Source organism: Hemitrygon akajei, chromosome 32, assembly GCF_048418815.1.
Source record: "Hemitrygon akajei chromosome 32, sHemAka1.3, whole genome shotgun sequence".
In the NCBI taxonomy this organism is placed as follows: domain Eukaryota; kingdom Metazoa; phylum Chordata; class Chondrichthyes; order Myliobatiformes; family Dasyatidae; genus Hemitrygon; species Hemitrygon akajei.
Genome location: NC_133155.1, coordinates 20,969,697 through 20,994,486, shown reverse-complemented (window position 1 = coordinate 20,994,486; position 24,790 = coordinate 20,969,697). Strand labels below are relative to the sequence as shown.

General features: G+C 42.2%; 1 protein-coding gene across 1 annotated transcript in view; it reads left to right on the top strand.

Annotated features, from left to right (window-relative positions):
• The window catches only part of csmd2 (CUB and Sushi multiple domains 2), an 896,539-nt gene that overhangs the window by 649,127 nt on the left and 222,622 nt on the right, over window positions 1-24,790 (top strand). The window contains exon 32 of the mRNA XM_073034487.1: window positions 21,674-21,770. Coding sequence (XP_072890588.1) covers window positions 21,674-21,770 — 97 coding nt within the window. The remainder of the gene's footprint in view (window positions 1-21,673; window positions 21,771-24,790) is intronic.

Below are 24,790 nucleotides of genomic sequence, written 5' to 3'. Positions count from 1 at the left end.
TTTTGTCACATCAAATGGTTACAAAAAAAAACCCCACAAAATTCAATACAAATTTCCACAAGTTGTGGCGACACACTTTCTGCGCAGGCGAACCGGCTCACAAATAGCCAGCGCGCGGGGGGAGACTTTGGTAATGCACCCCTGACGTCATTTCCGCCCGGAGAGGGCGGGCGCTAGGGATTAAATGCCAGCACCGCCAAGTTTGAATAAACTAGTCTCGAAACGACTTTCCGACTGCGTGTCGTTATTTCAGCACTGTGTGTAGCACATTGCTACATTGGTGACCCCGATGGTCCAAACAGGATTTGGACCAAAGATGACCGACTCTTCATCTGTTCATGCTGTCTCGCTCAAACTGCCGACTTTCTGGACGCTGCGACCTCGCGTGTGGTTTAGCCAAGCAGAAGCCCAGTTCCAGATTCGGCAGATATCTTCTGATTCCACGTGTTACTATCACGTGGTGAGCCCCCTTGACCAGGAGACGGCCGCCCAGGTTGCGGATTTCATACAGTCGCCCCCGGAAGAAGGCAAATATGAAGCATTCAAAGCGCTGCTCATTGGGACCTTTGGCCTCTCACGGAATGAGTGGGGTGCCCGCCTGCTTCACCTGGACGGTTTGGGAGACAGACTGCCGTCAGCCTGGATGAACGAGATGCTGGCCCTGGCTGACGGACACAAGCCCTGCCTTATGTTCGAGCAAGCGTTCCTAGAGCAACTGCCCGAGGACATACATCTGCTGCTGGCCGACGCAGATTTCAGTGACCCCCGGAAGGTGGCGGTCCGGGCAGACGTGCTGTGGAAAGCCAAGAGGGAGAGTGTGGCGTCCGTCGGTCAGATTACCAGGCCACGCGCTCAACAGCGGACCAGACCAGGCCTGGCAGGGGGCGCACACAACACAGAGGCAGGAGTGAGGAGGACAGTGAACAGTGGTGTTTCTACCACCAGCGGTGGGGCACAAAAGCCCGCCGTTGTCGCCTGCCCTGCAAGGGCCAACTGCCACTAATGACTATGGTGGCTGGCCACCAGGACAGCCTCTTGTACGTCTGGAACAAACAGTCGGGACACCGCTTCTTAGTCGACAACGGAGCGGAAATCAGCGTCTTGCCCCCGACAGGGTACGACACCCGCAACGGGAAGCCAGGACCCACCCTGAGGGCCGCAAACAGCAGCACGATACGGACCTATGGCACCCGCACAGCGCAGCTGCAGTTCGGCGCCAGCCGGTTCACGTGGGACTTCACACTGGCCGCCGTGGCCCAACCACTCTTGGGGGCGAACTTCTTGAGAACTCACAGCCTGCTGGTCGACTTGCAAGGGAAAAGACTGGTACATGCCAAGACTTTCCAGACGTTCTCCCTGGGTGAAGCCAAGTTGCCGACCCCACACCTGGACTCCATCACGCTCTTGCGCAACGAATTCACCAGAATCCTGGTGGACTTTCCATCAATTCTGGCACCGCAGTTCACGGCAGCCATGCCCAGACACGGGGTTCAGCACCACATCCCGACCAAGGGACCACCCCTCCACGCCCGCGCATGAAGGCTCCCCCCGGAAAAGCTACGCCTGGTGAAGGAGGAGTTCAAGAGGATGGAGGAATTGGGGATCGTACGGAGGTCTGACAGTCCATGGAATTCCCCTCTGCACATGGTGCTCAAAGCAGCAGGGGGTTGGAGACCATGTGGCGACTACCGCAGACTGAACGAGGCTACAACTCCAGACCGCTACCCTGTGCCGCACATACAGGACTTTGCAGCAAACCTGCACAGGGCAAGAATATTTTCCAAAGTAGACCTCGTCCGGGGGTACCATCAAATCCCGGTGCACCCTGAAGACATCCCCAAAACAGCACTTATCACCCCGTTCGGCCTGTTCGAGTTCCTCCGAATGCTGTTCAGCCTGAAGAATGCCGCACAGACGTTCCAGCGGCTAATGGATGCGGTAGGACGCGACCTGGACTTTGCGTTCATCTACTTGGACAACATCCTTGTCGCCAGGAGCATCTGTCCCACCTCCGCCAGCTCTACTCCCGCCTGAGTGATTTCGGCCTCACAATCAACCTAGCCAAATGCCAGTTTGGTCTCGATACCATCGACTTCCTGGGCCACAGGATTACCAAAGACGGGGCAACACCTCTGCCCGCCAAGGTAGACGCGATCCGCAATTTTGCCCGGCCCAACACGGTCAAAGGCCTACAGGAGTTCATTGGTATGGTGAACTTCTACCACCGTTTCCTCCTCTCAGCAGCCCGTATCATGCGCCCTTTGTACACCCTGATGTCGGGTAAAGGCAAGGGCATTACTTGGGACGAGGAGACCACAGCTGCTTTCGTCAAAGCCAAGGAAGCCTTGGCAGATGCCGCGATGCTGGTGCACCCCAGAACGGACGTTCCGACTGCACTCACGGTGGACGCATCCGACACAGCAGTCGGTGGGGTGCTGGAACAGCTCATCGAGGGGCGCTGGCAACCCCTGGCATTCTTCAGCAAGCACCTACGACCACCCAAACTCAAGTACAGTGCTTTCGACCGGGAGCTGTTGGCACTGTATCTGGCAATCCGGCATTTCAGGTACTTCTTAGAAGGAAGGCCGTTCACCATGTTCACGGACCACAAACCGTTGACCTTTGCGTTCACAAAGGTGTCCGATCCCTGGTCGGCTCGCCAACAGCGACATCTGTCCTACATCCCTGAGTACACGACGGACGTCCAGCCTGTCTCGGGAAAGGACAAAGTCGTGGCGGATGCACTCTCCAGACCAGCTGTCCAGGCCCTGTCCGTGGGGGTGGACTATGCAGCACTGGCGGAGGCACAGCAGGCAGACGATGAGATGCCCAGCTACAGGACCGCAGTCTCGGGTTTGCAGCTGCAGGACTTTCTCGTAGGCCCAGGTGAGAGGACCCTCCTGTGCAACATGGCTACCGGCCAACCTCGCCCCATCATCCCAGCAGCCTGGAGGCGGCAAGTTTTCGACTCCATACACGGTTTGGCGCACCCATCTATCAGGACAACCGTCCGGCTGGTCTCCAGCAAGTTCGCGTGGTACGGACTTCACAAGCAGGTCAGTGAATGGGCCAGAACGTGCACGCAGTGCCAAACAGCCAAAGTGTAGCAGCACACTAAAGCCCCGCCGCAGCAGTTTGAACCCACCCACCGGAGGTTCGACCACATTCATGTGGATATAGTGGGCCCCCTACCAGTGTCCCGAGGAGCACGGTACCTCCTAACTATGGTAGACCGGTTCACGAGGTGGCCAGAGGCAGTCCTGCTCACTGACACATCTGCCGATTCCTGCACCCGAGCACTGATTGCAACCTGGGTAGCACACTTCAGGGTATCGGCCCACATTACCTCCGAAAAAGGCGCCCAGTTCACCTCCAGCCTGTGGTCGGCTGTGGCCAGCCTGTTGGGAACGCAGCTACACCACACTACTGCCTACCACCCACAGTCGAACGGACTAGTGGAACGCTTCCACCGTCACTTGAAGTCGGCTCTCATGGCCTGCCTGAGAGGACCTAACTGGGTGGACGAGCTTCCCTGGGTCCTGCTTGGAATTCGCACAGTGCCCAAAGAGGATCTGCACGCCTCATCGGCTGAGTTGGTGTACGGCGCACCCCTGGCTGTCCCAGGAGTGTTCATACCAGCCCCAAGGGGGCAAGAGGAGAAACCCATGTCAGTCCTGGACAGACTATGCGAAAGGCTCGGCAACCTGGCCCCTGTACCGACTTCACAGCACAGATTGTTACAAACCCCGTAACTGGGTCACTTACCAGCAAAGATAGAGAGGTCCGTTGAGGTCTGATGGTACTATTTTTAACAGTATTTATTAGTAAAAAATACACAAAAATAATATCAATGCAAACATACTGATAATATACGTCGTCAATACTAAATCTAAAAGTGCGGGTATAATAATAATCACTAAGAAATAGCTCTATCGTTGTCTAGGGGATAATGTATTGTCTGATGGAAATATAAAAGTCAATCAGTTCATTCAGGCTGCAGCCTTCGGTTGGAGTCAAGAGAGAGATTTTTAGAACTTGCCGGCTTTTATGATTTCGATCCTTTGAGATTTCCGTTGGTGTGGCCTCTCCTTTAGCTAAAGCCGTTCTTCCGTGGCGAGCCCGCCAATTCCCAGGCAAGGGAAAAGAACGCACGCGAGCCCCCCACTGGCTGTCGCTATTAAACGCTGTCATGGGATTTCTAGCATTTCTCCTGGTGCATCTAAAAGGGTTGTTCCCAGACCCTCTTTTATCCTTACTCGCGGGGTCTCAGATGTCAATCAGGTTGGGATGATGCAATCCCTCAACCAGCCCACTCTGGTCATTCCCTGAGGGCTTCAATGAATAGTACAGTACTCAATACACAATTCCGTCTCCAAGAGACAATAGCCGTTATCAGTGGTTCCGTCTTACTGAGGCCAGGACACATTCCAAACCCTGTGTATTCTGGACGTCTCTCTCTCATTTCCTGGGTCCCAGACCTGAATTAATAGCGATCTTGCGATTCTCAAAAAGGAGGGGGCTACTTTGTACCCTTCGGCCCCTCAGAGTTGTGGCATATTCGTAACAAGATGAACCCCGACCCATGTATCCAAAGACCTGCAGAACTGTAAGTTTGTGTTTGTACGAAGGGACGGACACCGGGCACCACTACAGCGGTACGAGCAGCCGTTCAAGGTGATCAACAACAACGGGTCCACGTACGTTCTGGACATTGGGGGAAAGAGGAGATTTTCACGGTGGACCGACTCAAACCAGCCCATGTGGACTTGGCACAGCCGGTCAAGGTTCAGGCACCGCGGTGCAGAGGCAGACCTCCCAAACAGAGGCTGATCCAGACTGTGGACATTGGGGGGTGTATCGCCGGTTCTGGGGGGGGGGGTTATGTGGCGACCCACTTTCTGCACAGGTGAACCAGCTCACAAATAGCCAGCGCGCGGGGGGAGATTTTGGTAATGCACCCCTGATGTCATTTCCGCCCGGAGATGGCGGGCGCTAGGGATTAAATGCCAGCGCCGCGAAGTTTGAATAAACTTGTCTCGAAACGACTTACCGACTGCGTGTCGTTATTTCAGCGCTGTGTGTAGCACATCGCTACAAAATTACTGAAACACTACTATTGACCACCACTACATCAGGTAGGCATCTTTCACTCTCTGTGTATGTAAAAAAAAACTTGCCCTGAACATTTCCTTTGAATCTACCCCTCTCACCTTCAATACATGTCCTCCTGGTTTTGACATACTTTCCTTGAGAAATGTCCGTAAGAGGTGGCGAGGTGGAGATAGGTCTCTACCAAAGGAGATGTTTGGCACTCCTTCCCTCTGCTCATCTGCTGGTCACCCTTAGGCATTGTGTAGCACCTGCTTAGTCCCTCAATCAATGTCACATGACGTCATGAGTGCACAAGAGCAGGTAGTGTATATTACAAGTCCTGGTTGTGCAACCAGTGATGCCAGACAGACAATTTCTGGAGTATTGATAAAGGCTGGGTTCACCCGCTTTGTAAAGACACTGCCCAGATGAAGGGAATGGGAAAACTCTTCTGTATAAGAATTTGCGTAGAAAGATCATGATCACCTAGGTCATATGACATGGCATAATATTATAAACTTCTATCAGGTCATCACCTCATCTTTCAACATTCCAGACAAAGTGACTCATGATTTGCTTTATCGTATTAGTGTTGATATTTAGTGATTTGTATCTCTGTATCCAAGATCCCCTGGTTCTTCCTCAGTGTGTGTTATACCACCCGTGCCATCAATGTCCAATCAGAACAGTCTTTAGGCACTTCTTTGATTCCTGTCTCTCACAGCTCTATGACTAATCATAACCTTCTGCACATTCAATGCAACCAAGTTTTATATAGCTGTAACATGACTTCTCAACTCTTATGCTCTACAGCCCTGACCAATAAAAGCAAATATGCATTACACCTTCTTTACCACCCAGTACACTTGTGCTCGCACTTTCAAAGAGCTATGGACTTGCACCCCAAGATCCCTCATAGGCACCCTCCCGCTTACTATGCACTTTCCTCTTGTATTTGATCTCCAAAATGAAACATCTCACACTTGTCTGGTTTAAACTTCATCTACCACTTCTTGCCCATATTTCCAATTGATCTACATTGCGCTGTATCCTTTGGCAGCCTTCTTTACTGTCCACATCATCACCAAATCTTGATGTTTTCTGCAAACTTTCCTTTGTTGCTCCTTTATGCTTTGCAAGAAGAGCGCATTTTTCGAGGATTATTAGAGAATAGCAACGAGTCAAGAATGTTCTTGTCAGCTATAAACCGATTGTTGAACCTTGAGCTAACCTATAACGTCTTCAGCTAAGCATCTGCCACAAAAAGCGAGGAATTTGCAATATTTTTAACAAAGATATTACTTCCATTAGTGATAGTATAGCTTCAGATACTGATAACCTCAATAGCCAATCTTGTAGAAAAAGGTCAACCATGTCAAGATTTACAAGCTTTTCTAATTCAGAACTCAGTAAGATTGAAACAAATGTTTATTTGCTGTCTCATCACTGTCCCTATCACACTTCTTAAAAATATTGCAAAGGTACTGTACATCTGTCTCTGTCATGTAATGATTATGAAAAATTAATTCACTCCTTTATATCGAATAGACTAGATTATTGCAATGCACTTTTTAACTGGTCTTCCAAAGCAATCTATTTACACACTTCACTTCATTCAGAACATTGCTACTACATTTTTTAACAGTAACCAGGATGAAGGAGCATTTTACTCATGTCCAAACTACTCTGCATTGACTTCCTGTATCTTTTAGAATTGTTTTTAAAGTTCCCTTACTTGTTTTTAAATCTCTCAGGGTCTCAGACCAGTGAACATCACAGTCCCATTTAAGTTTTATAATCCTTCATGAGCTCTCAGGTCTTCTTAAATTTAAACTGGTCTCTTAAATTTGAGCGAGCTCCCTAAACGATAATTGGCAGGTCAGCTTTTTTTTTGAACTATGTTCCTAAACTGTGGAACTCAGTGCCTAAAACTATAAACACAAAACCTGTTTATTTAAACTTGCATTTAAGTAACATCTGTTTGTTTATCAAGCAATAGTAAGTCAAGACAACTGGACTTGTTGTGTTGTCCTGAAGTCATTTCAGCACTCATCAAGAGGCTTCATCAGTTCTGATCCATGGTGGGCAGTTTTCCGGATTATAAACTCTGTGAGTTGCTTAAAGATGTAGCAATCACATGAGTGTCATTAAGAGACATAGAGGTAATGAAGGGCCATTAGTCTTATCTTTTCATGAATGGAGGTGTGAACCGTTATGGAGATGCCGGGGTAGAGGTGTTAGGACTGTACTGTAAGTATGCAATTGCTTTACCTTTAAACAACTCACAGAGTTTATAAACCAGATAATTACCTACCATGGATTAGAACTGAAGAAGCCTCTCAGATGAGTGGAGAAGTGTCTTCCAGACAATGCAGCAAGTCCAGTTAAATTGATTCACTACTGCTTGATATACAATGAACTGGATGACTGAGAACCTTCATAGAAACATCTGCTTGTCTTTTATTTTTGTATTTGCACATAATCACGTTGTAAAGGACTTTGAACTACATTGCTTGTATGAAAAGAGTTCTATAAATATGTTATTGATATTATTATTAAATTTACATATCAGCATGTTGACATTTTTGTTCAAATCGTTTATGTACATCACAAACAATAGAGACCTTAGCACTGAAATCCGTAGAATATCACTGGCTATAGACCAAGAATCAAAGTAACATTCCTCTACAACTACACTGTTCCCAAGAAGCTCTCCCACTGGAACTCAAATCAGCTAACCAGGTTCATTCCTGATACAAGGTCTAGAATGCCCTTTTGGTTGGATTATCCACACATTCTTTCAAGAAACCCTCCTGGTTCTACGTAATACATCCTGCCTGGACATCCTCTGGCACTGTCATTATTGGGGAAGTTAAAGTGGTCATATGAGCACCTGGTGCTTATCCTAAGTCCTGAATATGTGACCACTGATGTCAAGCAGACAATCTCAAAAGAGTATTGATAATGGTTGTGATCACTCATCTAGTAAAGGCACTGCTCAAGAAAAGGCAATGGCAGCCCACTTCTGGAGAAAAATTTGTCAAGACAATCATGGTCATGGAAAGACCAGGATTGCTTATGTGATGACATGGTACATAATGATAATGATGAAAATAACCCACTGTGTAAACACTGTTGCTTTTACATCTTTCCATGATCTACCTACCCTCTAAACGTATCTGTTCCTCTCTCTGCTGGTTACCAGGACACCTGTAGTACAACCCATCCTAGTAATTGCTCTTTGAGCTGGAAGGATTATTCTGTAATTTGTTTTACTTAGCAGTTTGCTGCAGATTTTATATTAGCTGAAATTTCATAGATTTTTGAAACAGTACAGTTTACATACTGCAGTTTCAACTCATTGAACAAGCATGACCAGAAATAGATTGTGATCTCCATTGGATGAAGCATCCAACATCATTTTGATCCTTTTCAAGGACGGCGTATCATTGAAACTGTCAGTACGTTTTTGTTAGATTTTCTCTGTCACAAACACTAAAACTACAGTGAAACAAGCCTCATCATAAACATGTTGAAAGAGGAGTTATTCATTTTAAAATCGGTAGGAACTAAACTTGGCACCTTTGAAAATGGACTGTGGATTCTGATCCACAGTTAACTGCCAGTATTGACTAGGGCTGATGCCTATTCATCAGTGTATACAGTGATTGATTTCATGATCTGCCTGCTTTGTATACTTACTGGAAATGATCAGTGCATCCATAGCCACATGAGACATCTAACTTGATAGTTTCTCACCAATCATTTCCTCTCATTTGTACTCACTTCTGGAGTAGAAATTCATCCTTAGTGTCCTGCTCCAAACATGCAATGTGGTGCGGCTATTCGATGGACTCTTTGCTGTTGGTCTGTCTACCATGCAAGCTTAGGGTTCAGTTTAGCCTTGTGTCAATAGCCTTCTTGCTTGCTTTTGGGCACTGTGCCATTTAATCCCACTGTGGGGTTAAACTACTGGTGGGACTTTGAGGACAAAAATTCTAGAGAAGTCAAATGCCTTGATGAAGGTGTAACTGCTTCTTTATCATAGGGTCATAGAATGTAGATGGGTAGTCAAGTTGCGACATCAATTTTCCTTATTAAATGTGGGACCTGAGTCAATGGTATGCTCTTCTGCTATTGGAATTGAAACTTCTGTGAGCAGTAAAGTAGGCAACTACTTTGCAAGCCTTTGGATATATTTTACAGCGGCCATTGAGCCCTAACAGGCTGTGACAGCATTTATGTCTACACGTGACCATGCTAACTTTCCTTCACTAAATTCATCAACGTAGCTCTCTACTGCATCTCCCTCCTGTGGTGTCCAGCCTCTTGTCAATTGCATTGCTACAATTTGTCTCTAACATCCCATATGGTTGTGTGTTCCACATTCTTACCAGTCCTCTGGGGAAGAGATTTTCTTTGAAGTCCCTATTCACTTGCTTGGTGGGTTATATTAAAGTAATGACATTGTTGTCCCTCATCATGCTCTTCCTCACAAGTGGGAACATTCTTCTTGTACCTGCTCTGACAAAACCTTTTGTCGATTTGAAGACCTTTTTATCAGATCATGCTCAGATGCCTTTCCTCAATAGAAAGGAGGTAGTTGGCTTAATTTTTCCTGATAAATATACTCCTATCATCATCCTTGTAAATTTCTTCATCCTATCCCTCAGCTCTACATTTTTATAATATGGTGACTTGAAATTCACTCTCACCAACATTGACAGACAGAAGACAGAAGAGCATCCTTATTTTAGTTCTAACACCCTAGGCCTCCGTTAGTCTCGATAGACCATGGATTTGTGCCTTGTAAAGTTTCCAGAGCGCAAGCCTGGGCAAAGGTTTTTTTTAATGGAAGACCAGCAGTTGCCCAAGCTGCAAGTCTCCCCTCTCCACGCCACCAATGTTGTCCAAGGGAAGGGCTTTAGGACCCATGCAGCTTGGCACCGGTGTCATCGCAGAGGAATATGTGGTTCAGTGCCTTGCTCAAGGACACACACACAGCCTCAGCCAAGGCTCGAACTAGCGACCTTCAGATCACTAGACGAACGCCTTAACCACTTGGCCACGTGCCAACACAACCCCCTAGTAATAATGCTAGCAGAGCATATGTGTGTTTATAAACAGAAAATTAGCAAAAACTTCACTTCAGCTTCTCTATTCATTCATCGAGGAATTAGTTGAAAAAATTAATTAGATTTTGCGCTTTCAGCAGTATTCTTTCTTAGGACTTCAACATCAATTGACATCTGAGGTTCTCCAAACCTGTCAGATTTACCCTTCACCCTAACAGGAACATGCTCCTCCTGGACACTTGCTATGACACGCTTAAAAGCCCCCCATTAGCATTTCTTCCTTTCCTTTCAAACGGGCTCGCCCAATCAACCTTAGGTAGATCCTGTCTAATTTCCAAAAATTTAGTCCTGCTCTTGTTTAGGACCATAACCTGTGGATCTGACTATCTTCTCCTGTCACTGTCTCAAAGCTAATAGAATTACGGTCTCTTGAGCCAAAATGCTCCTTGACTACCACATCAGTTACTCACCCTACCTCAATCCCTAAGACCTATATTGTACCCTCCTAAAAAGGACCCTTAATATATAGACTCAGAAAACTTTCACAAATCCCATCTTGTCTAGGTCCTAAACTCTTTGGGTAGCTGGGCTAATAATGGGACAATTAAATTCTTCTACTAATACAACCCTATTATAAAATGACCAATTTATCTACACACCTGCTGCTTAAGTTCCTGCTGATTATTAGGTGTCTATAATACAGCCCCACTAGAGTGACCCTCCCTTCTTATTTCTAGGTTTTATCCAAATGACCTCAGTCATTTTTTTATTGCTATTTTGTATGATTTTGATCAGGACAGACTGGCTTTGCAGCCTGCAGTCAAAGAATTGAAATGAACTGAACATTTTTGGACTGTTTCAATGACTCTGGTTTGATGTTTAATATTCTGTGTTTTTGTCGGTCGCTAGTCCGAGCCTTGGCTGAGGCTTGCGTCTGTGTCCTTGAGCAAGGCCCTTAACCACTCATTGCCCTTCCCTTGGACAACATTGGTGATGTGGAGAGGGGAGACTTGCAGCTTGGGCAACTGCCTGTCTTCCATTAAAAAAACCTTGCCCTGGAAACTTTCCAAAGTGCAAATCCATGGTCTATCGAGACTAACGGAGGCCCACCTATCATGCCTGTAGCGTCTGTGTCCTAGAATATTGGGCTGCCAGTCCTGCCTTTCTCTCAGCCATGTTTCTGTTATAGCTATTGTATAACATCCAAAGTCACAGGGCCAATACACTTTCTGAGTTCATCCACTTTACCTGTCAAACCTTGAGCTTTGAAATAAATGCAGTTTAATTAATTACTCTTTTTTCCTATCTTTACTGTATCTCTGGTTATCCTGATTGCTAGAATTGCTCTTGGTGCCTACTGCTTTATCCCATGACTTCCTTCTGTTCAGTTCCAACCTCACTTTCCCCACTCCCGTCAATCTAATTTAACCCCCTCCCCCCTTCCCCATGTAGCACTAGCAAACTTCCCAACAAGGATATGGCTCCCTCTCTGGTTCAAGTGCAAAACATCCCTTTTTGCAGGTCACCTCAACCCCAAAAGAGATCCTAATGATCAAGAACCTGTATCCCTGACTCCTACACGTGGCCAAGTGGTTAAGGCTTTGGGCTGGCGATCTGAAGGTCGTTAGTTCGAGCCTCAGCTGAAGCGGTGTGTGTGTCCTTGAGCAAGGCACTTAACGACACACTGCTCCTGCACGTTTATAGCCCAGTGGCAGTGGTTGGTGCAGTATGGACAAGTCAAGACACCAGCTCCTCTGGTCTGTTCTTCTAGTTCTTCTCATTAGCACATGACACCAGGAGTAATGTCAAGATCGCTACCTCTGAGGCTTTGCTTCTAAACTTCTTTCCTTGTTATAGACCCTATACTCATTCTGTGGGACCTTATCCTCATGCTGCCTATGTCAATAATATACCAATATGTACCAATATTTACAATGAACTCTGGGAGTTCACCATCTCTCTCAGGTATTTTCTACACCCTGGCAACTGGAATGCCATGCACGCATCATGGCATCTATCCTATCGCCAATTGCCCTGTCTGACTGTACCCTCTGATCAGTGCCAATGAGTTGGCTACTGCTGCTAGCCCCTGGAAGACCATCTCTCCCAACAGCATCCAAGAGAGTATACCTGCAGCTGAGGGGAATGGTCACAGGGGAACCCTATTTGGATTGCCCCTCTGTTTACATTTCCTGCTGTTCGAGTTGAAGTTAAAAGTACGCTCATTGTAATCCAGTTGAAAATATAACCCACAGTGTGATGGTGCAGAACAATAGGCCATGTGCATGTGAGTGCATTGCGGAGAATGTTTTGATGAAAGGCTGTTGTAAGGGTGATTGCTGTGCTATGTGAAAGTTTTGCTCAGGTCACCAGTCCCACTCATGTGCTATATTGAAGAGTTGGTGTAATGGGCTGGGTTGATCAGCCCCAAACAATTTCAGTGGCCCAGAAGATGTGGTAATAAGTGTACAAGCACACCAAAGTAGCTTAAGCCTAATTTATTATCATAAAATAGAAAGTATGAATAAACCACACAATATACTATGTAGTAAGTCACAAAGATTTCCACAAAAAAATTCAGGGCTCTCCATTCTTAGTCACTATGCAATTGTCACTGTTATTGGGGGGAGGGGGGGCTCCGAATTTTGACTCACTCGTGAAACCACCTCTGGATCCTGGGCATCCATCACGATTTCCAGCCCAGGTGAAGTCCTAAGATCCCAGGGAAAGGTACCCCAATAAATAAGAGTTCCATAAGGGTAAAGAGACATGCAGAGAAAGACAAACTCTTTGATCTTTTGTTCTCATGCCATTAACACAGCCTGGTTTCTTTCATTCAAACAATACATATGTTCATTAACACAGTGTTCAGCATACACTGACTGTAAAATCAATTAGACACTTTAATGGTCACTCCTTATCCATCAATCCACCAATGTTTTTGACTTAACATTCCAAAAGGACATGAATATTACATATAAGTGATTGGCCCAAATGCAAAAAAGAAACTATGGAGCCAAATTGACAAACACTAAGAAAGAATCCATCGATCCAGCTCACAAAGTGACCGACAGACATTTAGTCATCAACGGATATCCTCATGTCTATGGTGCCTGAGACTTAGAAAGAATACAGCTGCTTTCAACAAACATTAGAAAATTAACAAAAATTAACAAATTTAGTATTTATCTTATACAGACACTTCACAAAGAGTTACATTGTCATTTTGAACTGTTCAAACATTCATTGAATGCTTTACAAAATTTAATACAAGCAGTTGGCTACGGTTAATGGCCACTTCCAGAATAATATTGAGCATCTGTAGCAGAACATAAGAGATTCTTCCCTGATACTGTAGAGAATTACAGTTAGGCTGTTGATGTTTTATAAACATCTGGTTGCTCGGGAATCTGTTATTTAACTGTTAATGATATTAATGAAAAAATAAGATAAGGTGTTAAAATACACTAATCTGTTTGCAATTATTCTGGTAATATATTGTATCTAATTTTAATAATCATTGGCCTCTCTCCTCTTGAGAAGTTTGTGAGGTAATTGCAGATTCATTATGTGCTGCAGAATTTTTAAGTATGCTGAATTTTTAATGACATAATGTAGGCAGACAGATTATAATATCATTTTATTTACTTGTGTGGAGGCCAAATACAGTTGCTGCACCTAAATTAATTATTCACTATTCATAAGATTAATGAATTAATTTAAATAAAGAACTATCAAATGCCGTCGTCTCAAGCACAGCATGGTGCATCTTCAACACGACAAAGTAAAAGTTGTTTTGTTTATAGAAGTGACTTACTTACATCTGAATTATGATCTAGTTATCTACCTTTTCTAAAAATAAATGCAAGTCGGCTCATGTTTTATCTCTTTGGTAATACCCTGACGGTATAGCTGAAGGCATTCTCTTCCTTGCAGAGGAGAGAAGTAATCCACTTTGCTCCAGCAGTCCACTGAAGCAAATGAACTCTGCTATTTAAACTCCATTGGCATTCATGATGGCACTGAGTAACTGGGCCTGTGTAACAGACTCTCAAATACTTCACAACTGCATTGTATAAAGAGAAAACACAAACATCTTTGACACATAGTAAGAAAGTGTATTGAATGACAGAATGATGTTGAGAAACGTGCACCAATAGTATTTACTGAATAAGTTATAAAAAAAAGCATATTTTGATATATAAAAAGGTCCCCCCACAACTTTCTCATGAATATATACGGATACGATAAGTGTTTGATCTGAGAATAAGTGATGGCAAAATATTTATCCTCATAGTCATCATTTTTAGACTGTTCACGTTCTTTCCTAGTTTCTGCTTCCCAAGGGAAAATATTGGATAGCAAATGGATCATACACTTGGTTGACCTTCCCCCTGCTATATTCCCAACTAGAATATAATAGTTAAATGCACCTTGTAACAACATTTGTGCACCTGAAACTGAATACTTAACTCTGCCTTGTCCCTTTTTGACACTTCAGCATTTCTTTTCTCACTACCTCACCCTCACCGCTATTCTTTGCACTATTCTGTTGTGATTGCAGTCACTGTTGTATGTAATTTTGTCTTTGCTATTTCCATCTTCACTGTTTACTCTACAAGCTTCATGCATGCTAGGAATTTCATTCCACCCTGTTGTATAGAACAATAAATTCAACCGATCTGGCCGCTAACTCACCTCAGAACTTGAGATTTCCCATATCTCTGGAGTTTAAGGAGACTGCCTGAAGAAAACACACCCAGCTCACCTGGCCCTCTTTGCTTAAAATCCAAAATAATAAGAATTTATCCACTGAGCATGATTGTGCTGATTCAGACCTACTACCCAGAGTTCTCACCTCATTTACTGCATCTAAGTTGGGTATGAATAAATGAATATATATGTTACTTAATCAGGAAGCAAAATCAAAATAATTTAATAAAATTTTATTCTTTGCCTCATAATCCATGTCTATGATGTAACGACTGATTCTGGAAAATTCCACAGCTGGAAACCCAACGGTGAGCCAAGTAACAGATGCAACGCCATCTGCCACTAATTCAGTTCTGGAATTCAGCATTGAAAACCCACGTGTGGAATTCCAGGATTTAGTGCCATTCGAACAGCTGAGCACAATCAGCTCCAGCCAGAATTGCTGGCAAAACTGAATGAGATTTTGTCTGCTCTATCACTTAACCCCTAGGAAACAAGGCAAGGTTACTGTTGGAAACTCACTTCTCTGGTCAGGAAGTCTGAAGTCAAATCAATCTGAGTTTATTGTCTTGTGAACAAGTGCAGTGTGATACTGTACAATTAAAAAAAAAACGCAGCATCATCACAGGCAAGTAGCTATTGAAAATACTGAATATTCACTTAGTGGCCACTTTATTAGGTACACCTGTTCGTTAATGCAAATACCTTATCAGTCAATCATGTGGCAGCAACTCAGTGCTTAAAAGCACGCAGCCATGATCAAAAGGTTCAGTTATTGTTGAGACCAAGCATCAGAATGGGGAAGAAATGTGATCTAAGTGGCTTTGGCTGTGGAATGATTGTTGGTGTCAGACAAGGAGGTTTGGGTATCTCAGAAACTGCTGATCTCCTGGGATTTTCACACTTAACAGTCTCTAGATTTTCCAGAGAATGGTGAGAAAGTACAACTTTGTAAAAATGCATCTAGTAAGTGGCAGTTCTGTGGGTGAAAATGCCTTGTTGATGAGAGAGACCAGAGGAGAATGGGTAGACTGGTTCAAGGTGACTGTAACTCAATTGACCATGCATTACAACAGTGAAGAGCAACTCTGAACGTACAACACATTGAACTTTGAAATGCATGGTCTACAGCAGCAGAAGACCACACACATACGCTCAGTGGCCACTTTATTACATACAGGAGGTACCTAATAAAGTGGACATTGAGTGGAAGTTATACATAATATTATATCATATAGTAGAGAAAAAACTGTAAAAGCAAGAACTCAGAGCAAAATAAAACCAGCTGACACTGAAGGCATGTGACAGGTAGTGTAAGAGCTGGTCCACAGTGTCCAATTTTTGAGGTTGGGAGAGGGTTCTGCAGGTAGAGGTAGGGTTCTAGAAGAAACTGATGGTGTCAGGAAAGTAGCTGTTCATGAACATAGTGGTGTGGAGCATAAGGTGTCTGTATCTTGGATCGTTGGCATAGTTTGAGAATAATGATTATAGTTTCAGGAATGAAATAAGATCAGATTCCTTAACTCAAAAGGATATGAAATTCTCTAACCCGGGTACAGATGCTCAATCACAGTATACCTGAGTGGAAGTTCAGAAAATATTTTGAAATAAAGGCCCTCCGGGGAAACAATGGGAGTCTGAGAAGCTGAGTACACCTGACCTGATCTAACTGAATGGTGGAACAGGATCTACAAACCAAATCATGTTCTGCTATTACAATTCTTCTGGTCTGCTTCCAGCCTAAGAGAACGAATAAAATGACAATGAAACATTACCTGCAGCTGAAGGTTGATGAGGTGGGTAGGTAGCCTGAAAGACAAGGTATGAGCAATAGGGAATTATCAGTTCTAGAATGAGCCTCCTGTTGGAGATATTGGGTCAGAATTGTGTTCATTATCACTGGCTTCTTTGTCATGACATTTGTCATTTTGGAACAACAGTACAGTGCAAAGACATAAGAATTACACTAAATTGCAAAATAAATATATATTGCAAAAAGGGAATAATAAGATAGTTCTCATGGACCATTCAAACGGCAGAGGGGAAGAAGTTGTTCCTCTATTATTGAGAATGGGTCTCTGGGTTCCTGTACCTCTCCCTAATGGTGGTAATGAGAAGAGGACATGTCGCAGATGGTGAGGGTCCTTAGTTATGGATGCTTCCTTCTTGAGGTCATGCCTCTTGAAGATGTAGGTGGATCTATTGATTTGTAATTATCCTTTATTTAAGTATTGGTGAGACCTAAGGAAATCACATTAAGTAATAGTAATTGAATGAAGTTTCTTTTCATTTCCTCCGTATTAGAAATTTATTATTTAGTAGTCTACTATTCGGGAGATAAGTGGATCATAAAGGCTGTGGATCAGTTTTCTGAAAACTTCATTAAAACGTGTCACATGAAGGATCTATCCATTGAACCAAGGCAAATTCAAAGAAAATACTGCAGTTTATAGTGTTCTAAAGGATATGCATTGATTTAAACTAATGGTGTTACTTAGTCATTCATTGTTTGAATTTCTACCTGCAGGAGCCACTTTCTCCCTCCAATAACCTTTTTAAAAAAAATATTTATTGGCTTTATTTGTGTCAATAACACAAGATTAAGAGTCAATCAGACTCTAAGCATGACTTAAAAAATGACTTGTACATTTTGTGTGCTTTTCGCAGCCTCAGGATGTCTTACAGAACTTTATAGCCAACAACATACCTCCGTTGGGATGAGGCCTCGTCCTCATTTGCTCCAAAGAGTAAAGCGCTAGTTCATTCATTATCTCTTCATAAAACATGTATCCTGGTACATCTCCTCTGTGACATCTAAAACTTCCACATCCTTCCTATAATTAGATGACCAGAACTAGACACAATATTCCAAGTGTGGTTGAATCACTTATATTATCACTTATGGGACATTGGAAAAAAAGTTGAATTTCCCCATGGGGATGAATAAAGTATCTATCTATCTATCTATAAAGCTGCAACATTACCTTGCACATTTTGAACTCAGTCTCCCGAATAATGAAGGCAAAAACACCATATGCCTTCTTAACCACCCGATCAACTTGCATGGCAAAATTAAGGGATCTATAGATGTGGGTCCCCAAGATCATGTTGTTCCTTCATACTGCCAAGAATCTTGCCATTAACTTTATATTCTGCCTTTTTAAGTTCAACCTTCCAGAGTGAATCACTTCATATTTTTTCCTGATTTAACTCCATCTGTCACTCCTTATCCCATCATTGCATCTGATCAATGTCCCAATGACATGACAATCTTCCACTCTATTCACAACACCACCAACCTTGGTGTCATTGCAGCTTTACTAAGCCACCGTTCTTCATCTTCATCCAAGTCATTTATAAAAACCACAAAGTGCAGGAGTCCCAGAATAGGTAGATCCTTGTGGAGCATCACTGGTTACTTATGATGTTCCATATGGTCACCAACCTGTGAAACCTCCCTGCGGTCACCAACCTCAAGGCAAAATATGTTTGATCTATTGTTGCCCTCTGCCTTCGGTGGGAAAGCCAATTCTGAGTCCACATAACCATGTTTCCCTGTATCCCATACCTCCTGACTTTCTGGATGATCTTACTGTGGGGAACCTTTTCAATCGCCTTACTAAAATCTATGTTCACCAAAACCACTGCTCTATCGCCATCAATTTGGTTTGTCACTGCCACGAAGAACTCAGTCAGACTCCTGAGGCATGACCTGCCCTTTACAAAGCCAGGTTGACTATTTGTGTTATGGCTATGGTTCTCCGAAAGTTCATAAACCCTATCTCTAAGAATCCTCTCCACTGGTTTTCCCACCACAGATGTAAGACTCACTGGTGTATGATTCTGGGGATAATCAATATTACCTTTGAAAATTCAAGATTCAAGATTGTTTAATGCTATTTCCAGTACACAAGTGTAAGGGAGAATGAAATAATTATTACTCCCAATCTGATGCAACACAAAAAAACCATAATAATAATAAAAAGACGTATGATAGCTTAAATTCATTGACTGATTATATGTACATGAAATGATGCTAGGCACAGGAGTATCTGTACAAAATTTGACATTGACAGGAATTTGATAAAGTATTGATGGAAGAGGTGTGCTGGGGTGGGTTAGTAGTAGGAGGTGTCTTACTGCTTGAGAAAAGTAACTGTCTTTGAGTCTGGAAGTCCTGGCATAGATACTATGTAGCCTCTTCCCTGATAGGAGTGGGACAAATACTTCATGAGCAGGGTGGATGGGATCCTTCATGACATTCCTGGCCTTTTTCCAAAACCTCTCTGTATAAATAATCCCTTGATGGCGGGTAGGCGGGTGATGCTTTGGGAAGTTTTGACTGCCCATTGTTGAGCCTTTCTGTTCGCCGGAGTGCAGTTTCCATGCCATGCAGTGATGCAGCATGTTAGGATGCTCTCTTCAGCATATCTGTAGCTCCTTTTTTCGGCCTCCTCAGAAAATAGAGGTGTTTATGATCTTTTTTTGATCGTGTATAACGTGTACTGTGACCATGAGAGGCTTTGTGAGATGTGCACTGCCAGGAGTTTGAAAGTGCTTGAGGTTCCACTGCTGAGAGGGCTGAGATTGCTGTGAGTTCTTGAACAAAGGGATAACCTTTACCATACTCCAATCTTCTGGTGCTTTTTCTGTGGCCAGTGAAGATGCAAGATCATTGCATAAGTGCAGCAACTTCTTCCCTCGTTTACCAATATAACCTACGGTATACCCCTCCATACCCAGAGACTTATTCTAATGTTTTACAAATTTCCAGCACATCCTTTTTCTTACTGTTGACATATTCCAGTGTATTAGTCTGTTCTATGCTGTCTCTGAGTCCAGACTTGTTTCCTCTTTTGGCCATGATTGGTCTCACCCTCAATCTAGTCATCATCCTGCTCTTCATATGCACATAGAATATTTTCCTTAATCCTGCTTGCTAATAAGGCCTCCTCTGGTCCCCTTATAACCCTCCTACATCCCTTATAACATATAACAATTACAGCACGAAAACAGGCCATCTCGACCTTTCTAGTCCGTGCCGAAAGATCTTCTTAAGATCCTTCCTGGCTACTTATCATTCTCAAAAGCTCTGTCTGATTCTTACTTTCTGAACCTTGGGTATATATCCTTCCTCCTCTTAACTAGAAATTGCACTTCTCTATCCACTGTGATTCCTTCACCCTACCATCCTTTCCCTGTCTCAATGTGACAGATCTATCCTGAACCCCTTGCATGTTCTCCCTAAGCAACAGACGGAAAATCATTCCCACATCTGCACAAATGCATTACCAGCCGTCTTGTAAATGTGAATGAACGGCTACTTTCCAGCACATGCTTCGCATCAAGTGTAGCTGGGAAACTGGTGGTGACTCACACTACTTGTTATTTTGGTGTATGTCCTACTCCTTGAGTGCGGTTAGCAGACAGTTAAGTGCTGAGCTAAATTACTCCCACAATTACCTGTTTAAGTTCAACTTCAAAGTTCAAGTTTATTATCAAAGTACATGTACATCAACCCTGAGATTCATTTTCATTTATTGAATATCACCTATATGAAGAATGTTTGGCCATTCTAAATTCTCCCAGGTGTCTAACTGGATCATTTGGTGAGTTTGTGGTAAGGAAATCTTTTTTATTGGATTAGTGTAAATCTATGCCTGATGATTGGTCCGGACCCATTAGTGCAAAGGACCTTTGACTGTACGATATGACTCTGGAAAGAATCTCACAGTGGAAACTGATTGTGCATGGTTACGAAAACGAATGAAAGATTCACCTTCCATTGCCCTAAAACGCCCTAAAATGTTTACAGCCAATGAAATACACCGGAAATGCAATCACTGTTCTTAATTCAATAAGCCATGCAGCTAATCCATGCAAGTACCTACAAGCAACAATGTGATAATGACGATAGAATCTGTTGTCGTGTGTAGTTTAAGGGACATATAGAATCAGATACTAGGTATATCACCTCTACTCTTCCAACTATTTCCGGCCAGCAGTGCAGTGGAGTCTGCACTGGACTTCAAAGTGAGTGGCGTCGGGTTTGAATCTAGCCGGCTCCTTGCAGACTCCATGCTGGGTCAGCCTAGTAAAAAACAGACAAATGCTGAAGAAATGGCAATGTTGTCACCCGATGCACCACAAGGCACAGAGAGAAACTCAATTCTTCAAATTAGTTCAGTTTATACTCTAAATCCATCTGATAATATGAATGTGACCTTGGTTTAACATTCAATCTAAAAGGCAGTATCTTCAACCACAATGCATTTCCACATCATTGCACTGGAATGTCACTAGAGATATTCATATTCAAGTCCCTCAAGCAATCTTGGACCCCAAATCTTCTGATTCACATGCAATGGTTTGCATAGACATATATCAGGACTGGCTCTGGTCGAGGCACATGGTACTTCCTACCCATTATTCCATGCTGTAACCAGCCAAGGTATTCCAATGTCAGTCTCAACCATGCTATACTTTGTTATTTTAATTTATCATAAGTAAAATTTTCGAAACCCTTCTATTAATTTAGAAATTCTTTTCATGTCGCATTCATCCAGTGGTTCTTTTGAAAGAGGCAATTTAATACCATTTAGTAGAGAATATTGATCAGTTTTATTCTGTGGCTTTCTATATGCTGAGGGCACAAGTTGCAATTTCCCAAATTCCTCTGCACAATTCACTTTCCTTCATTGTATACATTGTCTGACAGACTGATGTGCTTAATGTACTTATAGTAATCAAATATTGAAGGGCAGTTTTTAATCAGCTTTTAATTGTGGTTTCAGATTCAAGTTATCAGATTTGCCACAGAACATAACTGGGACTCCCTGGAAGTCTTTGATGGGGGTGATATTACTGCAACAATGCTTGGCAGTTTTTCAGGTAATATGATCTTATCATGCAAGTTAGCGTATTAGCAGCAAATTTGTTTGAATTTTGAAACAGATCTAATATACTTTTTTTTTGGATGATATAATCAGGAATGTTAGAATATGGAAACCAATTCGTTATGTACACCACCTTTTCTACTGGGCCAATTTTCTATTTCCTTGCCCAGTATACTAGCTCCTCACTCTAACAGTGGGTAAAGAGAATAGAACTAGAAGTCACTGTCTAAAATGAATAGTAAGCCATTTAGGACCGAAAAACGAAGAAATTTCTTCCTCCAAAGAGCAGGGCATCTTTGGAATTCTCTACTCCTAGTGGGCTAGGGAGGCACAGTAATTGATTACACTCTCAACACTGGATTTCTTTGACATAGAGGAATAAGGACAGGGCTGGAAAATGTTATTGAACCTCAGCTATGATCTTGTAAAAGACTGAAGTGGGGTAGAATTACCTTTTCTTGCTCTTATTGCTTATATTTTTAATTCATTTAAAGTTACTCTACTATTTTTATGTTCCTGTAGTTCTCAGTACTGGAAGGCTCTGGGTGATATATTTAGATTCAGCTTAGGTTGATTGTCCTCATAATATGTTCGTAGATTCCTCATTAATAAAGAACAATGAGGTTCCTTAGCAGCACTACACTTGATTACAGTCTAGAGCTCTTCCTTTCTGAGATACAGAGAAAACTGGTCAACGTCCTTGTAAGGTGAAAATGTGAGATTCCACCAGCATTTTGTGTGTGTTAATGTGAGATTCCACTCTTCTTTCCCTCATTGACTGTGTTTTGCTGAGGAACTGACATTATCCAGCGACAAAGCAAAATATCTATGCTAATTTTGGGCTGATCACTAATTCACATAGGTGGAAATTTGCATATTCTGCTTGGAAAGCGACATTTGAAAGAACTCGATGGAGAATAGCAAATTGTAATTGGAGACACATAGGTCTAAAGTGGTTTTCAAAGGACACAAGAAGATTGAGTTTATGATCAATGATGTCAAATTACTATTAGAAATATGAATAGTTTGGGTGTTTACACAATATTTAATCCAGACCATGACCATTGATGAGAAGATTAATCTGGATCGTTTTAGGCTGTGAAATTTACGATCCTGAATAGGCCTGTTTATGACTCTGATTCTAGCAATGTGGTTGACACTTTACTTCTCAGTCCAGGATAAATTTGGATTGGTCAGTAAATGTCAGTATAGCTGGCAAAGTTTAGTTGATGATGTCCAACTAGTGTTGATAAATATCCAATTGATTATGGAGTTAGAAAACATTTTATAAAATATTGAGCGGAAGGGACAATGGCGTCAGAACAGATGAAACATCCATAGAACTATTATTTAAGAATCTCAAAGATTAAAAATACTTGCCAGAGTACAAGTAAGGCTAATTTTATCTGCTCTGGTGAAGGATAAGTGAGCTGGATATGGATTGTACAAGCCGCTGTACTTTTGCTAAGTATTCTGCTCCAATGCTTTGGGTTCTAATGTGCAAACCTTCTGTTTTGCTGTCATACTTAAGGTTGATTCCACTTACAATTTTTTTCTCCACTGGTGGTGGTGTAAGTCAAACTTCATCTCTATGTCTCATATTATGTGTTTTAAAGCAGTAATGCAACTACTATGCTGTTGTGAGAGACATTAGTTCCTGAGATTATAAAACTGCCTGTGATAGTCTTTGACATTGAGTGCTTTAAGTATTCAAAGCATTCTTAAAATCCACAAATACAGTTTTAGCGCATTCAGTGTTGTAGTGTTACTCCAGACCCATATGAAATAAACACATTCGGTTGCCCATAAATTATTGATTATTTGAAGAATATGTTTTCGTTTTTGCATGGAAATGTACTGCAAACTAACTAATTTTTGCCCGAGAGAATAATCTGCAGCTCTGTACAAACTTAAGATAACTTTGAAGATGACTCTTGTAGATATCCTGTAATAGAAAATGTTTACATAGCTAACTGTTCAGAATTTTAATGTTCTTTGGACCAATAATGCACATCAGCATACAGCAAGGAAAACAAAACACTGCAAATATTTAAAAATGAAAATCCAATCACTTTGTGAAATCAATGTTTTTGCTATTATAAGATTAAGGAAGATGCTTTTTGAACATGTGCTGTTCAGTTATTAGTTCAGTTCATCCATACAGGCAGTTGTGTTAACACGTTAGCTTCCTTCTGATGTGAATACAGGATCATGGCAAATGCTTTTCAAGGGGATAACTTTAAGGAGATGTTTGCTTCTCCCACTCCATAAAAAGAAGTGCATTTAAGCAAACATTTCATAAAAACTGAACAGATTTGTTCTAACGAACAGTATCAAGGGTGATATCAGAAATCATCCTGGACACCAGGTTGATACTGGGGAACATCCTCTTTCCTGTTGAATAAAAAACAGAAATAAATTAAAAGAACAAGGCATCTAAATTTATAAAAGAATATACTTAAAGTTAAATAATTATATCCTTTTAATTTAGTTGTCTATTCCTGGCTAATTTTTAAAATATATTTAACTGTCTTATGCTCTCAAAATTTATTAAATATATATTTATTTTTTTCTTTTTAGTATTTACACAATTTGTTGATCTTTGCACATTAGTGTTGGTCTGTCTTTGTTGTGTACATTTTTATTGATTCTATTGTGTTTCTTTGTATTTACTGTAAATGACAACAGGAAAATGAATCTCAGAGTTGTAAATGGTAACATACGTGTTCTTTGATAATAAATTTACTTTGAGCTTTGAGAAATGAACAAACCCTTCTTTTAGAACCTGCATTAGTAAATTCTGAATATATTTGATTCTAATTTTTGTGTATTTAATATTTTGGTTCTATTTGAGTAATATTGTAAATATATTGTTTGATTAAGCATTCTTGTTCATTTAAATAATTCATTTTGGATTATCTGTAAAAATTAGTGAATTGTATACGCCATGATACTACCACTTGATACATGCGCACGTCACATAAAGTAAAACTGAAGTTAGACTTATATCCCTAT